Genomic DNA, 17,823 nt, shown 5'->3' with positions numbered 1-17,823 from the left:
CTCTCCATATTTATCTTGGCTGGACTTCATACTCAAATTTCATACTTCAAACTCAATCTGGTACTAGAATCATGAGTTTGTAGCTTAAAAGACCTATCTAGAACTTATCCTATTATAACCTTGAGAATCTAATTAGCGTTACTTCCACATCAATGATAGGAAATCAGAGTAGATTTTATGGAGAGTAGTTAAGTATCTTATCAGTTGCGTAACCATCTCTCTATGCAAGTGTAATATATATTTTCCTCCCACCAACTCTCATGTGCTTTTAGACTTTGAGTAACAATTCTTTAGACTTTGAGGAACAACAACTGTTTTTAAAAGTTCAGAAAAAGGAGAGAAAGCAACGGACTGGGATCATTTCCATTTGGGAGATCCATGTGGTTTCACTCTATGATAATGTCCACCACTGGATTTTGTCCTCTGGAATTAATGGATTGTTTCTAAATCTCTCATCTTTGGCTGTGACATTCAAGATATGTCAAAGCTCAAGCATGTCAGCAATACTTCAAAAATGAATAATGACATGCCAATTTTTTTCTCTTGTTTTAGAACTTGAGCAGCCTTCTAAGTTGCCAAAACTGGCTTGGTTGCATGAACATTTCTTGAGGCATTTACTGTTTAATGGCTGGCATCAGTGCTGGGAGAAATAATGGTATAGGAATCCAGGATGGGTAAAACAATTGAAGCATGAAAATTGCCAGAAGCCTGTTTTGTTCTTATTCATTAGCATCAGCAGACAGAATACCTGTAGCATTCTGGGAATTTGGATATTTTGATTGTTTCTCTGAAATGGCTTCACAGGATTGGCAGAGGGGCACAACTGCTTAGATTTTTTTTTTTTACCAGACAAAAATGTGATAGCTGCTTTTAATAAGAATGAAGAAGGTAGATTTTATTTTAAGCTTATTTATAAGGCATGGAAATAGAACAAGTTGATAATAATAATTTTGACAAACATTTCTTTAGCACTTAAGTTTGTAAAGCATTTTACATTTGCAATCTTTTGATCCCCATAATGACATTGTGAGGTTGAGAAGCCTACTTGTTCCAGAATGGGACAATGACAATGGGCTTTTTTTCCTGAAAATGTCTGAATTTAATGAGTCATTAAAGGAAAGTGATTCTTTCCAAAATACAAAGATGATTCCTTAAACATTGTAACTTCAAAATAAATGTGAAAATATGAAAGGATATGTAGGTAGTAAACATTTTATTGACATACATAAGTAAATCCATAGATGGATGAAAACATGAATGAATGAATGGTGTGAGGAAAGGTTGGAGAGATAAAAGGAGGAATGGAAACCAATAGAGAAACAAACCAGGCTCTGTGGCTAGGGAAGAACAAGGCCCATATGCACAAGATAATGCACAAGTGTCAGAAATAATAGTGCCAAGAATTATGCTTCTATTGAAAGAAGGTTATGTGAAATATTATCATTGAGTATGTTCAAGACAGTACCATGTTCTGTAGATACTCAGATTAAAGGTAAATACATAGAAGGAACCACTTTCCACAAGTAATTTCATGTGGGTCAAATTCTGACTTTTCCACTATCTAGCTATCACTTGGCAAACCACTTTTAACTCTCTGACCCTTAATTTTCTCATCTCTAAAAATCACTTCAACAAAGCTTATATTAAATCACTAATTCTGAGCAAGTATGATGAAACAATAGCTCAGACATCAGATACAAGGTGAAAAAAATTATAGTTCCTGACTTCAAAGAACTTAGAATATAGTGGTTAGTTTATCATGTGCAAATAAATAAACAAATAAATAAGACTCCTTCTAGGATATGATAGGAGCAGAGAAAATGTGTGGTATTTTGGATAGAATGCTGGTATTAGAGTAAAGAAGATATGAATTTAATGCTCATCTTAGACATTTGTGATTTGTGTGACCATGGTCATAATATCTCAGAGCCTTAGTTTTCTTATGCATAATATGGATATAATAACCAGCAAGGTTTTTATCTATTCTCATTAGCTCCTACCATTCCCTTAAATTATTATCTCTGTTTTCTCCTCCCTTTCATATCCAAACTCCTAAAAAAAGTTGTTTACATACATTGTCTCTACTTTCTTTGCTCCTATTCACTTCTCAACCTTTTGCAATCTGGTGTCTGACCACATGCCATTAATCAACTGAAATTACTCTCTCCAAATTTACCAGAATTTTTTACTTGCCAAATCAGCCTTGTTGATTATGCCATTAACCTCCATCTTCTCATGAATAGTGTCTCATCTCTGGATTTTCATGATGACACTATTCTCTTTTAATTTTTGGCTGACAATTCCTCAGTCTCCTGTCTAGTTCATCATCCTTATATTCCAATGGTAAAAGTACACCAAAGACCTAGCCTTACCCCTTTTCTCTTATCTCCCTCCATTTTCTCTTATTCACCTTATTGGCCCCATGCCCTTAATTAATATTTCTATGCAAATGATTCCCAAATCTAAATATCCAATTATAAATTATCTTCTGTACTCCAGTCATGCATCATCAGTTGCCTGCTGATGACATTACTGTACATTTCCAAATGGATGTCCTATAGATCTCTCAATCTCAGTGTTTCTGAAACAGAACATAGCATCTTTCTCAAGAATCCTATCTCTGTTCCACATTTATCTATTTCTGTTGAAGCTATTATCATCCTTCCAACCAGGTATTCATCTTTGAAATTAATCTCAATTCCTAACCTTCTCTCACTCCAAACCAACTGCTGTAATTCCATAGCATCATTTCATATCCACTCTTTTTTCTATTCATATGTCCACCACCTTGGTTGAGATTCTTATTAGCTCTCATTTTCTTTTATTCAGTTTTTATTATTGAAATAGTCTTCTATTTGCTTTCCATACTTCAAATTTCTCTCCATTTCTCTCCATCTTCCTAGAAAGAGATATCAATAGTCTCAAAAGCTCCAAATAGTCTGAGAAAGATAAAAACTATAAAAAGTTATAAAATTTAGCAATTAGATCTTTGATACCCTTGGAGAAAGAAGTTTCACCTGAGTGGTGAGGTTGGAAGCCAGACTGCAAAGGAATGATAAAGTGGGAGGAAAAGAAATGGAAGGAATAGGTGTAGATGACTTTTTAAACTATGAACAATAGCATTTATAGGAATATAGAGTTCTATTTTAATCAATTATTTTTACTAATTAGCTATTACTTAGGCCAAGTATGTCTGAGTCATGTCCCTTTCTAACACTCTTTTCCTTCCCATTTTCCTAACCCTTTCCATCAACACTATTAGAATTCCAGGAAAACCTTTGTCATGCTTACTGATATTGGTCTCAAACTAGAGATGGAGCTTAAGGACTAGTACCCTCTACTATGATGGAAAATGTAGGGATATACTTAGAGAATTCACCCAAATAAGATAAATCTAAGTGTGACCATCCCTGTGTTGGAAAGAGGAAAAAAAGATATTGGCAGAATGCAACTCTGATCTATATTCATTCTTCTATCTCATATTTGTAAACTTCAAACACAAAAGTTTCCTCTCCCTAACTTCCATGTAATAGAACAATGCAATGGAAAAGGTTCACAACTAAGTTAGGCATCATAGAAGGAGGTGAGAATTTATTATAGTGGTTGTCCCTAAAGTCAACAGAATAGGGGCAACACGGTGGCGCAGTGGATAGAGCACCAATCTTGAATTCAGGAGGACCCGAGTTCAAATCTGGTCTCAGACACTTAACACTTCCTAGCTCTGTGACCCTGGGCAAGTCACTTAACCCCAGCCTCAGGGAAAAAAAAAAGTCAACAGAATAAACAGTAGTGCTACTGATTCCAGCATTATTCCTACCTCTCTGGAATTTCCTCTTATTTCTGGGGAAGACTGACAGACATACAACAGTCTACTAATACCTTTATTCTGTTAGTTGGAAGTGAAACAATGCCAAACTACTCATCCTCCCTATGTCATTAAAGTCACTTCTAGATCTAATATATGAGGAGTGGTTTTGTCCACACCAATGAAATCATGAAGACATAAAATATTGCTGGAACAATGACTACCAGAATGTAAATGGAAGGGACAGAAATAACAAAATGAAACTCACCCCTGTGTAATCATAATGACTAAGAGAGAGCCTTCCTTCCTTTTCTATAGAAACATTGTTGATGTGTTGATTAGTTTTGCTAATAAGCTGTATTAATTCTCTTTTTAAGTCATGGCTTACAGGGAGTAAGGAAGGGAGGAGGGACGTATCTGGAAATCAAGCTCATATGAAACCAAAAGAAGTCAATACATTATATAAATGATTTTTATATAAAGATTTGATGTAAGTATTTTTAACCAAGCCTAGAGCTCACATTAAGTTGGATTTTTGTTTATTTTAGGAGTGTACACATTTCTCTCTAGCACTCTGAAATCTTTGGAAGAAAAAGACCACATTCACCGAGTCCTGGATAAGATCACAGATACTTTGATTCACCTGATGGCCAAAGCTGGTCTTTCTTTGCAACAACAGCACCGGCGCCTGGCTCAGCTCCTTCTGATCCTTTCCCATATCAGGCACATGAGGTGAGTCACCTTTAATAGACTGTAGTTTTCTGCATCGGTACTAATCACAGAACTAAGTTCTTGCATTCACTTTTTCCCTTATGACAAAAGGCCATTACTAACATGAGAGAACTGTATTCGCCATTGTTTGTCTTTGCTGATCCCATATAATGAACTGCATGTAGTCGGATTGTAGACAGTCAATTTAACTGCCAGTTACTCTGTATTTGCTGTCTTTCACAAAGTCTTAGAATGGTTATTAACTCCACTGACATCATTATTGATAGAAGGAAACCCTATGTCATCATAATAAAGCAGAAGGTGTCAATGATGTATTCTAAGTCCTATGTCCAAAAGGTTTTCCTCTTAGAATTCCAGGAATTGAATTAATACAACTGTGATAAGTGAAGATTGTAACTGATTAGAAATAAGGTGAGTATTCTAGTTCTTCATTGTAGATGCTAGAGAATTTCATCAGTAATGGAGATATAAGAGAGATAAACCCATTTGAGTAGAATAGTTTATATGTATTATTTGATCATTATGAGAAGAATATCCTAGAAGCTTAGCTTCTTTCCCCCTTTCCAGAAATTCCATAGAAAGTAAGCAAAGAGTTGACTGTTTGATTATACTGGAAAAGAATAAAAAACATTATTTAGGCCTCACCTTTCAGTATCCCTAATGCCAATTAAATTGTTGTAAACATCTTTGTAAGCTCCATAGTGCCTAACATAGTGCTTTGCATAGACTAACAGTTTAAATAATTGCTGTTGAATAAATAACAGTTTACTTGAATCCTGAGATCTTTTCCTGAGCCGTGACTTAAGGAAAAAATACAATCTGCCACCAATATTTTCTATTGTACAGAACTTCTATTGATTCCCAAAGAATAATTGAGAGAAAGAAAAGAGTCTGATCAAATTTAAAAGGCAAAAGTAACCAAACATAATAAATTCACACTAATAAGTCACATATATAAATACTTTCTTCAGAACAATCATGTATACTCATTATACTCATTTGCCTGATTAAACAGAGGTTTAAAAAGTGACTTATCCACATCTAAGGTAATATGTTTAGTTCTAGTAATCATGTTTTGGGAAGATCATTGACAAGCTGGAACACATCCAAAGGAGGGTAACAAAGATAGGAGATTAGGGCCAATGTTACTTAATGATTAGTTGAAAGAAATAGAGATAATTAGCCTAAAGAAGACAAAATAAAATATCTGTCTTCAAATATTGAAACATGCTGTGCTGCCATTGCACATGAAAAAGGAATTATCAAGAACTTATTCTCCTTGACCTCAGAGAACAAGATTAGTTACAGTGGGTAGAAATTGCAGAGACAGGCTTCAGTTTGATGTAATAATTTCTAACAAGAAGAAATATTGAAAAGTGGAATCAGAAGGCAATGGGTTCCCCTCATTGAAGTTTTCAAGTTAGCTACTTATTAGGGTTAATGCAGAGATGGTTGCTATCGATACCAACCTCTCTGAGCATGGGGAATACTTTATTACATCAAAAATATTCATAATCCTCCAATATAATAAGAGTTGCATTAATATTATTTTGATTGAGAAAACACCTGATAGCCAAAAGCCACTATAAATTTAGTAAGATTTTCAAATTAATTTGCACTTTATTTTTAATCATAAAAGCATCTATATCGATCTGAGTAAAAGCCATACATATTTTTGCTAGACATATTTGCTTTTAATGTATCCATCATATGAATGGATGTGACTTATTGCATTGGCCTAGTTATTTAATATCCTTAGGTCTCAGCTACTTTACTGTAAAATGAGGAGTTGAACTAGGTGGCTTTTGAAGTCTCTTCTGATTATTAGTCCATGAAGCTATGATTTGCATTCTATAATCCCAAAGTCTGCATTCAATAGCGTGGAGAGTATGGGACTAAATGACTTCTGAGATTCCTATTAATTCTGAAGGAATACTTATGCTTACAGAAGGTAGGGAAGGGAAAGGCTACTTTGCTCAACACAGATTTCTAACTGGTAAATCCCACTTAGTTTGCTTCTGTTGATAAGGGATACCAGAAAAGGATGGAATAAATGGGAGAAGGATTATAACAAAGTGTTCTTTTCTAAAATATGCCTTTTGAGCAATGAACTCAGTCTTGAAGGAAGTACATTTTTTCTTTATTCTACTAGAATAAGAATATGGTAGAAACCATGCATGTATTTCCTGTTTGTTTTCAGAAAGATCAGCTTCAGCATTGTTAATACTTCTCTGAAACTTTTAGAGTTAGGCATTAAACTTGTGTTTTCATTGGTATTGATAACAACTAGAAGAAGAAACTTCTTTTGCCCGTAGAAATTAGCATGTTTCCTCAATTACTAGTCTTAGAGAGTTGCCTAGGATTCAGAATTAAGTTATTTGCCCAGACTCACACAGCCAGTATGTGTCAGAGGTAGGACTAAAACCTGTTTTCATGGCTCCAAAGCCATGCTGCTTCTCTGACCTTTTGTGGTCAGTCGTTTCAGTCGTGTCCAGTTCTTTGTGACCATTTGGGGTTTTCTTGGTAAAGATCTTGGAGTGGTTGGCTATTTCCTTTTCCAAATTATTTTACAGATGAAGAAACTGAGGCACATAGGTGTTCAGTGACTTGACCAGAGTCATACACAGTGGCGAGGGCATATTTGAACTCAAGAAGATAAGTCTATCTCATTTTAGGCCTGGCACTCTATGTACCACCTAATTACCCATTCTGGCTTTATAAAAGATGACTAATTAGTTAGTTATTGAGGATATAGATTTGTATTCTAAATACAACTTTTGTTTATTCCTAATACAGTTTATAAGCAAGGGGATTATACAACTGGGAAACATGGGTTTATGAATCTTTGCCAGAATTCTATGAAAAGCCACAAACAGGAAATGTTTAAAGTCTTAAATGTTATGATATGAAAGAAAATAAAGTAATAGTCCGATGGCCATTTAGACTATAAACTATATTGGGCTACAACTTGACCCCTATTATATGCTGTTTCTTAAGAGACTTATACTAAATTTAAACTGTGAATGGCATTTATTTGCTTCTACCATGAAGAAAGTCGAAAGAACCAGAAAGCATTTGACAATACTTTAATTCAAATAACAAAAAAAAAAAAAAAAACAATTTAGGAAATTTAATTTCAGCTGATGTGATGGTAATACTTTGGTTCTTCTTTTCAAATACTCTTCTCCAGTTTCTTGTCAGATTTTTTACAACTGAAACATTTTACAATGAAATGTGTACTTTTTGCTCTATTTTATTGTTGTTCAGTCATTTCAGTCTAGACCAACTCTTTGTAATCCCATTTGGCATTTTCTTTGGGGTTAGAGTGATTTGACATTTTTTTCTCTAGCTCATTTTTATAGATAAGGAAACTGAGGCAATAAGGGTTTAAATAACTTGTCCAGGCTCACACAACTAGTAAGTGTCTAAGGTCAGAAGATTCAGGTCTTTTTAATTCTAGGCCCCCTGGTGACTCTATTATCCTGTTGCTATTTATCATAGGGGACCTCTAAAGATTAGCTATATAATTTTTTTGTCTTGGACATCTTTTGCGAATAAAGAACTAGAGTTAGGGATCAGAAAAGGGTGGCAATTTATTGATGATCCAACATTCTTTAGTTATCTTTCACAACAACTTAAGAATAGAATGGCAGAAGGTTAAAAAATTGTTGTGCTGTTACTATGGACAAGTACTCTGTTAGGGACTAGGGATATATAAAAAATAGTTTCTGCTCTGAAAAAGCTCACATTCTAATTCTGGGAGACTAAATATATTGGAAGAGATGGCAAAGCATTTCATTATCTTTGCCAAGAAAAACTCCAAATGGGGTCACAAAAGATTCAACATGATTGACACTACTAAACAAACAAACAAAAAGTATATATGGAGGATGGGAGGACCTCATTTGTAATGACTTGGTTCTCAGAATAAACTCAGGTTCCATATTGAGGTGAGTTATTAGTTACAGCAGCTGCAGACTTCATTGTGGACTTTGGCCTTATTTAAACAATAATAATAAAGAAAAAGAGTGGTTAAATCTGATTGCTGATTACATTGATGAGTCCTACAACTCTTTCTTTTGGACCTTCAGGGACTGTGAGTTGAAAAAGAAGAAATAGTACACATAAGCCAAAGACTAAAAATCCGGGGATCCCTGGATGACTTTCCTCTCTCTGTTATGGTAGAGAAAATAAACATGATCTGATAGAGAGGGAGGGAAGGAGAGAGTGAAGACTGGAGGAAGAGAAAGAGAAAGACAGAGACAGAAACAGAGACAGACATTCAGAGAGATGGCGACAGAGAGAAAGAAAAAAGCACATATTGAATATTTACTGAGTCAGGTTCTATACTAAATTTAGGGAATTAAAATCTCCTTTACTCAAGGATCTTAAACTCTTTTTTAAAAATAGTAGCTTTTTATTTTCAAAATACATGCAAAAGGGGGCAGCTAGGTGGCGCAGTGCATAGAGCACCAGCCTTGAATTCAGGAGGACCAGAGTTTAAATCTGGTCTCAGACACTTAACACTTCCTAGCTGTGTGACCCTGGGCAAGTCATTTAACCCCAGCCTCAAAAAAAAAAAAAAAAAAAAAAAAAAAAAAAGATATTCTCACAAAATACATGCAAAGGTAGTTTTCAAGATTCACCCTTGCAAAACCTTGTGTTCCAAATTTTTCTCCCTCCCTTTCTTCATCCCTTTCCCTAGACAGCAAGTAATCCAATATATATTAAACATGTACAATTCTTCTAAACATATTTCCACACTTATCATGCTGCACAAGAAAAATCAGATCAAAAAGGGGAAAATTAAGATAAAAAAAATTAAAAAGCAAACATCAACAAAAAAGGTGAAAAAAATATCCACATTCAGTCCCAACAGTCCTTTTTCTGGATGAGATGGCTTTATTCATCACAAGTGTATTGTAATTAGCCTGAATCATTTCATTGTTGAAAAGAGCCCCATGGATCAGAATTGATCATCATATAATCTTCTGGTTGCTGTGTAAATGTTCTCTTGTTTCTATTCACTTCACTTGGCATCTGTTCATGTAAGGTTCTCCAGGCCTCTCTGAATTATTCTGTTGATTGTTTCTTATAGAAAAATAATATTCCATAGCATTAACATACGTTAATTTATTCAGCCATTCACCAGCTGATAGGCATCTACTCAGTTTCCAGTTCCTTGCCACTACAAAAAGGGCTGCTATCAACATTTTTGCACATGTGGGTCTTCCCCCTTTTATGAGGACCTTAAATTCTAATGAGCAATGATAACATTTAAAAGAGATTTGAAAATCTGGGAGGTAAGGGCATCAAAATTGATGGTGTCTAGAAGGTCAAGGAGAAAAGGTCTAAAGAGTTTAAGGGCTGGGCCTAGTTTGAAGACAGACCAGTAAAGAAGTAACTTCAGTTTTCCGTTTTCTACCTTTGGTTAACTGGTCTATAACAGATACTAAATAAATGCTTTACTACCCATGCATAACCTATATGGAATTATTTGATTTCTCAATTGAGAGGACATGAGGAGGGAGAAAGGGAGAAATTTTGAAATTCAAAGTTTTAAAAGCAAATGTTAAAAGATTGTTTTATGTGTAACTATGGAAAAATACAAAATAAAATACTAAAAAATGGATGCAAATTAATAGATATACTGAAAATAAACCAAAAACGGCAAAGAATTAATCTGTTGCCACTACAAATAAATAAAATACAGCTGTTCAAGTAAGTTGATATATTTCTAAATGATAGACTAATAACTACAACTTAAGAGTTTTGAAAATGTAAATATAATACAAACTCTGCCTGGACAACATTTTACCAAAAAAAAAAAAAAAAAAAAAAGGTGGTTATACAAAAACTCTAGACTGATTTAATAGAATATGGGTTAAATTTATGTAAATAAAATATGTCCATGTTGAATGTAGTCTACTATGAAATGCTGTTTTTAATTAGCTATGTAATAATAGATATAAATGTTGATGCTTAATAGATGAAAATAAATAAATGCTTATTGCTTCATTGATTGACTTATCTGGATATTTACTGAGCTAAATTCATAATCATCAATATGTTTCCTTTGAAACCACAGCAACAAAGGAATGGAGCACCTTTACAGCATGAAGTGCAAGAATGTGGTCCCACTCTATGATCTGCTCCTGGAGATGCTGGATGCTCACCGCTTACACGCACCAGGGAACAAAGGGGGTGCCCCTATGGAGGAAGACAACCAGAACCAGCTAGCAACTGCATCAACTTCATCACATTCCTTGCAAACCTATTATATCACAAGGGATGAGGAGAGTTTCCCCACCACAATCTAAGAGCTCCTGAGGCTCACATCCCAGGAGGTCCTGAGAATCCCAGCAGCATAATATCAACTTCATGCATCACTTAAGCTAAATAATGTCACATAAACACACTCCAGTATGCATCCATCACCAGTGATTTTGAATATGAGTGGCCATCCATTTGCTTGCTACTATTCTCAATAGCAAACATACAGTTGTTGCAAATAACCAACAGGGATTCCAGGGCCAAGTTACTTGTAATCTTTTTGTAATGGCTCCTTTCCCCCCCCTTGCTGCATTAATTAGCTTAAGGATTCCTGTAGCTCTTTAAGACTGAGCTCAGCCTAAGAGTTGGGTCTCAATTGGCCCTTTGCTTTAAAGCCATGTTGAAGCCCTGACCTAGGAGGTAGGCAGGAAACAGTTCTTTAAGCACATGCCTTTTGCTGGTTGGCTCTAAGAATGAGCCACTCACACAAATTTAAACTAGCTTCTTTAACTGCTGGCTTAGGAAAGAATAGGTCATGGGTTAATTATAGCCTACTCTTGTATTCCTATAGAATTGTATCATTTTAATTACAGTCATATTCTACAGCTTTTTCTCTATTTGCATGGCGATAGTAAAATGGTCCTGTGATTATTCCTTTCCATTGTAGCAATACAAGATGCATCCAGTCTTATATGTTGATCCTCGTTGCCAAAGCTCTGTGGGCTTAATGCATCAGATACTAGGGCTTGCTGAGAATTGTATCATTAAAGACTGTTCTAGAGGATACATGCATTGCATTTGAGGCAGTGATCTCTGGTTAATTCATGCTTGCCATTGCCAATAGTTATAGGCAAGTTTGTCCCTGTTGAACCTCCTATGCACATACTAAACTCCCCCCTCCCACTTTTTAAACTAGTCCAAACCTTCTTAATGATTTTTAATGAAACTGGTAGGAGGTTGTTTTCTGGACCTACTGTGGCATGGAGCTTTGTTTACTGGCCAAAGAGCTCCATGTGAACAATTTGGATTTTTATGAGTAACAAAAGTCTCTTCTCATGTAGATTATCTCCTGGTCACATGTGAAACTCCACAGAAGGTACAATGACTCATTAGGCCAGTGACATCTAGTTAACTATTTACAAAATACTATGTTCAGGCATGTATAAGACTCTAGGAGGGGGGCAGCTAGGTGGCGCAGTGGATAGAGCACCAGCCCTGAATTCAGGAGGACCAGAGTTCAAATCTGATCTCAGACACTTAACACTTCCTAACTGTATGACCCTGGGCAAGTCACTTAACCCCAGCCTCAGAAAAAAAAAAAAAAAAGACTCTAGGAGAAAGAGAATGAGAAACAGACAAAAAAGAAAGGGATCAGGCTGAGTAAACGTACCTGCATGGCAATCCTCAGCCATACATGGAATTGTTTTCTGAGTTCAAACCCAGCTCTAGGATTGCCCAGTCACCAATGCACAAATTCATTGTCTCTTATATTTCTCCAATATTTTCCTTAGGCAAGTTCAGCTTGGGTCTTAGTGGTCTTTTCTTGTTAAGAAAAGCAGTGTTGACTTTGTTGTGTCTCCAGAACATTTACCCTGTGTGAACTATTTACTAAGTTAGTGCTTCTTGTGTGGGTAGGTAGTGCTCTTATAGTAGAAGTACTACTTCAATGTTTTAGACTAGTTCATTTGAAAAAGAATGGGAGGACTGGCCAAAACTTTTATCAAATTGTATTTCTTTGGCTTTTGCCCCCAAAGTTCAGCCTAGAAAAAAGTTTCTCCATGGCCCACTGTGTTTCACAAGCCAAGAAAGGAAAATTAGCCCAGGGCCACAGGAATCCTTCTAATTAAGTTAAAAAAGAAATTGTCTCACAACCTAAGGGCAGCCCTTTCAAGAACTCTGCCCTGGTCAAACTGCAGCATGAGGGATTTTCATTTTACAAGGCAAATCACAACTAGGATCAGCTGCTTGGGATTCTCATCATATATGTTGTATGTAAAGCAAATTAAAATGTGTTCATTTCCAGGCACCCAGTGTGAGCTGTGATGGAAGTGTTGAGAAATGGGAAGGGATAAAACAATATTGATTTCTAGTCTATATATGTGCATTTAACTTTCTGGGCAATTTTACTTATCTACATCATTAATTTGTTCAGAAAAATATTTTTTTTTTCTTTTTTGTCATTTTTGTGGGGAAAAAAGCACCTTATATAGTATAATATATTTTTAAAAATTGCACCATTTGCTTATCAGACGATTGAATGTAGCAATTGTGTTCTAGATTTTGGTTGTTACCATGCAAAAAACCAACCAACAAAATGTTTAGCTCTTAGATACTCTTCAAGCTACCTTACTGTGTATGCCGTCATTTAAAACCTAGTGATTGTTTATTTACATGAAAATCACATTTCATATCAACTTTTATATCCATAGTACACAAAAGCAGCATGAATCTCAGTGCCTATTGCTGGATATGGAAAGATGGTTAATCTCATGTAGCAGAGCCTAGACCTGAGAAGGAAGACTATTCAGGGCAGCTAATTTTGCTTTTACCAAAATAATAGTAATGACATATGTGAACAGTAGCCATTGGGATGGTGGATTCTTTTTAATGTTTATACTTGGATTTCCTTTTTAAAAAAAAAAAAACAACAAAAAACACAAAAACAAATTTTAAAAAGCCACCCTAGGACTATAGATGACTTAATTCCAGCTGAAACCAAACAGAAACAGAGTGGAGGATTTTACTTAGCTCATCCAAAGAGTTTGTATTTATGTCAAAATCCCACTAAGCTTGACAGGAAGAAAAAAATCAGATGGACTAAGTATTAGTCTGCTATTTCTGAGTCTTGAACAATTTTAGAAATTTCTTCCTGGCCTTAACAAAAATGACAACTAGTGAGTGATTGACAATTGTTAGCTTAGGCTGCTCTTCCTTATTCAGGCATATGCTGGAGATCCATTGTTAGTAGTTTTCTTTCTGGAAAAATTTATAGATAGAAAGGTAGGATTTACTTCTTCCTTTTTCTTTTGGGGGACAATACAATGATTGTCAATTGTCTAATGCTTTCTAGTACAGGTTAGGATAATGTATATTAAGGATTTGCCACCAAAACTCTGTCCCCAAACTGCTAATGGACAATCACTTAAAATGATAATTTTAGGGCTTTTAGAAATAGGGAAGGAAGAACAGGACTTGCTTCAGGCCCAGACAGGGGAGACATTTCCTGGAGAAATAAAGTTAAAATAAGAGATGGACCACATTTCTTCTTAATCACAATCTAGCTATGGATTTAATAGTGATAGTTTAATGATATCATAGAGTAACAAGAGGATGTAAATAAACCAAATCCAATACCCAACATTCATTGCTAAAGCCAGCCCCTGAGGATTTGATTTGATTTGTCTCATCCATGTTTAAAAAAAGGTAAAGATTATGCCTTTTTTGAGAGAGAAAACACACACACACACACACACACAGGTGCATACACATAGACATGCATGCACATTTATAATTCAGCTTTAAATACACCAATATGACATTGATTTTCCCTCTTTATATTGTTTGGGAAGAGTTGGTTTGTGGAAAGAACAATTCATACTGAAACTAATATCATTAGAATGGCTATGATGTAAGTAATTGGTCTAAAATACTGAATGAAATTTATTTATTTAGGATTTATACTATGCTCACTTCCATAAAGGATTTGAGGCAGCATCATTTGAGAAAAAAAAATAAATTAAAACCACTTTCCATTTATGACTTTTCCCAACTCTGAGTTGTCTTTTTTCAGGACCTGCCTATTCTCAAAAAAACAAGATTAGATGGCTGTGGATGTTGTGATCAATGTCTTATCTATCCACTGGAAAATTTTCAAAGGGAAATTACCCCCCCTTTTATGAAAAAAATCAATCTGGTCATGATATGCCTTGATTCATTGATCATTGTTCTATTTTGAGCAGTCCTGAGAGTTGGATGCATACTTACTGCATGCTTTTCTTTGTCAGTATCCCAGAAATTTAATATATTGTCAGTTATAGTCAGTTGAATTAAATTGTGAGTACCAAATATCCATCTTTCCATTATTGCAATTTTTTCTGTTTTCTAGCTATATTTCTGTCAATTAAAAATGTGGGCTATTTTTGAGTCATTGAAGATTATTTTCTAAGTGATTGCTGCCTTTATTAAGCATTTCAATTTTGCACTCTTACAGAGATTAAAGGATAAAAAAAAGAATTTCTATTATCTTTTTTGCATCCAAATGTGCCTGAAATTTTAAAATATGTAAATGCTGCCATGTTCCAAGTCCATTCTCAGTGTGTATGTGCTGTACAGCAGGGCACCTGGAAAATCAACATACAATCCCCACTAGAAACCAGGTGCCACCAACAATTGACCCCTCTGTGAATGAAGAGAGGTCCTTGGTCACAGAGACTTGAATTAACAAGCAACTTATGCCAGTCTTTATATCTCACAGCTTCAGATAATAATGCTTTCAAAAAAAAAAAATTTTGGTGTACTCTACACAGTCTTTCCATGTAGAGTATTTGTTTTATGGGAGGAAGCTCAGCTGCCATGATGTGTTAGCTGGATTATTCTGCTCTTTTACTGATGCACACTGTTTTTTGATGTAATTTTGTTTTGCTGCTGCCTTGCTTTGTTAAATGAAACACACGTGTAAACCTCTTTTGCACTTTTAAGAAGTAAAGAATTTGATGCGATACCCAAAAACCTGTAGACAATTTTCTCAATCTCTTTGATGTTCAAATAAACAATTAAGCAGAAGCAATTGTTTGCTTTGCACTTGTTTTCTTTCTTGCTAATACTTCAATCTTCTTTTTTTTTTCTTTTCCTGCTAGCAATATATTTACATAAGCATACCCAGACTTAACTCTAGTTTCTAATGACTGAAAACTATCAATTTTCCTAGTCCTGACTTTGGTGTGATGGGGTTTATGAAGAGGTCTCTGGATTACCACAATATAAATTCAGTCCATAAACTTCTCCATCATAATCTTTCTTCCATAACGTTTCTTCCATATATATTTACCAATCTTCAGGTTGCCTTTTTGTGACTTCTTTTCTTCTTCAGAATTCACTTTGCAAACCATTTTATTGACAATTTGAACTGAGTAATTAAATTTTTATGTTGTCTCAGATAATAATAATATTAAAATAAATTAATTTTATATAGAACTTTAGATTAGCAAAGTGCTTTCCACATATTATTTCACTGGAGCCTCACATCAACCATATGAGGTAGTTACTATTATTATCCTCACTTTGCAGGTGAGGAAACTGAGGCTGAGACAGCAAAATTGACATGCCCAGGGAGGGTGACATAGCTGATAAATATCTGAGACTGGATTCAACTTCAAATCTGTGTTTTTCCTGCCTCTACAGCCCAATCTCCCAGAAATAATGCCGAGTTGAGACTCCCTAGGGACAGACTTATGCTCATACACATGGCTCTGCTGCTACATAGAGTTTTTGAATCTTTTTGAGTCTGGAAATCTTCCAGAAAAGTAGTTTTTCAGTTTGAAAGGATAAGCAGCATTAACATCACTATTGTAATATATTTGCTTCTAGTTCTCCAGAACCATATACACTATTTTCTGGTGAAATTCAGGAATTGGCTCAGGAATTTCACACATCTGATGGACAATGAATAGATTTAATTCAGAATTGATGAACTTTCCTTATATGCAGCCCATTTTTCACCATTATGATTTGAGTAGGATAATCTTATAAAATTAACATCTCATTGTTTTAACTTAAAGTAGCTTGCACATCTTAGTATGCACATCCTTGATGCTCAGAACTGGCTATAATTATATGCTCTTTGCCGGTCTCTCTGGTATACAGGATAGCAATCCAATGGATGCTTCCCTTATTAATTGGAGGAAGTATCTGAAGATCAGGGTTCAAACAAAGGGCTCAAACATTTTTAGTATTGTAGCAAAGGGGAAAAGGAATTGAGAGAAACTAATAGAGACTCAGGCTCTTTGTAATATTACTTACCTCCTGTAGTATCTGGTTTCCTAAACTATAAAATGAGGCGGTTAGATTAGATAATTTCCAAGATCCTCTTTAGCACTAGATTAGCTAAAAAAGCTCATGTGATTTTGGGCTGTTTTAAATTGTACCTTTTAGAAAATGACAAGCATGGATATATTCCAACCAGGAAAGACCACATTTAGAGTATTGAGGCCAATTCATGGCACCACATGTTAGCAAAAACAATGATACGTTATTAAAAATTTTAAGTGATAAATAATAACAGCCATGATGGTGAAGGCCCTTGAGTTTACGTCATATAAGAACTTACTTTTTAAATTAGGAATGTTCATTTGAAGAAAAGAAGATTAGAGGTGATATGGGGAGGGGGACAAGTGAGATGGCAGAATGATAGCTGTCTTTAGGCAAAGAGAATGCTGTATCAAAAGTCAGAACTGGGCTTGAAAGGCGACTCTGATATTATGTGTGAATTGTGAATTGCTTAACCTGTCTCAGTTTTGTTAGCTGCAAAAAGGAAGGATTATTCTAGACCAAAGGTTTCACATATGTTGTCTGTGGGCCACCACATGTGACCAACAATGGTCCTTAGTGTAATCCAAACTAGATTAAGTATAATTTGAAATTTTTTTTGCCAAAAAATACAATAAATCATAGTGTGGTTTTCCAAATCAATTGAGTGTATGCAGGGTTCCTTATATATAGTTTACTGGTCCCCATTTCCATTTCATTTTGATACCACTCTTCTAGACAACTACTAAGGTTCCTTTTCACCTCTAAATCTTTGAATATAAAATAATCCTAAACATAAAACTATATTATAAAACAGCAGTGATCAAAGCCATTTGGAAGTGGCTAAGAAACAGAGGAGTGGATCAGTGGAATAGAATATATATATATATATATATATATATATATATATATATATATATATATATATATATATATATATATAAAACACAATGATTAACTGGAATAAGAATTCACTATTTAACAAAAAT

General features: G+C 34.9%; 1 protein-coding gene across 19 annotated transcripts in view; it reads left to right on the top strand.

Moving 5' to 3' along the window:
• Positions 1–13,499, top strand: part of ESR1 (estrogen receptor 1) — a 477,882-nt gene extending 464,383 nt beyond the window's left edge. For all 19 annotated transcript variants that reach the window (XM_074309534.1, XM_074309528.1, XM_074309533.1 and 16 more), the window contains 2 exons: positions 4,354–4,537; positions 10,626–13,499. In XM_074309534.1, coding sequence (XP_074165635.1) covers positions 4,354–4,537; positions 10,626–10,857 — 416 coding nt within the window. In that variant the 3' untranslated portion in view covers positions 10,858–13,499. The remainder of the gene's footprint in view (positions 1–4,353; positions 4,538–10,625) is intronic.
• The last annotated feature ends 4,324 nt before the right edge of the window (positions 13,500–17,823 follow it).

Source organism: Sminthopsis crassicaudata, chromosome 4 (genome assembly GCF_048593235.1).
Source record: "Sminthopsis crassicaudata isolate SCR6 chromosome 4, ASM4859323v1, whole genome shotgun sequence".
Lineage (NCBI taxonomy): Eukaryota > Metazoa > Chordata > Mammalia > Dasyuromorphia > Dasyuridae > Sminthopsis > Sminthopsis crassicaudata.
Note: the sequence above shows the minus strand (reverse complement) of the source record. Positions and strands in the feature narration are given on the sequence as shown.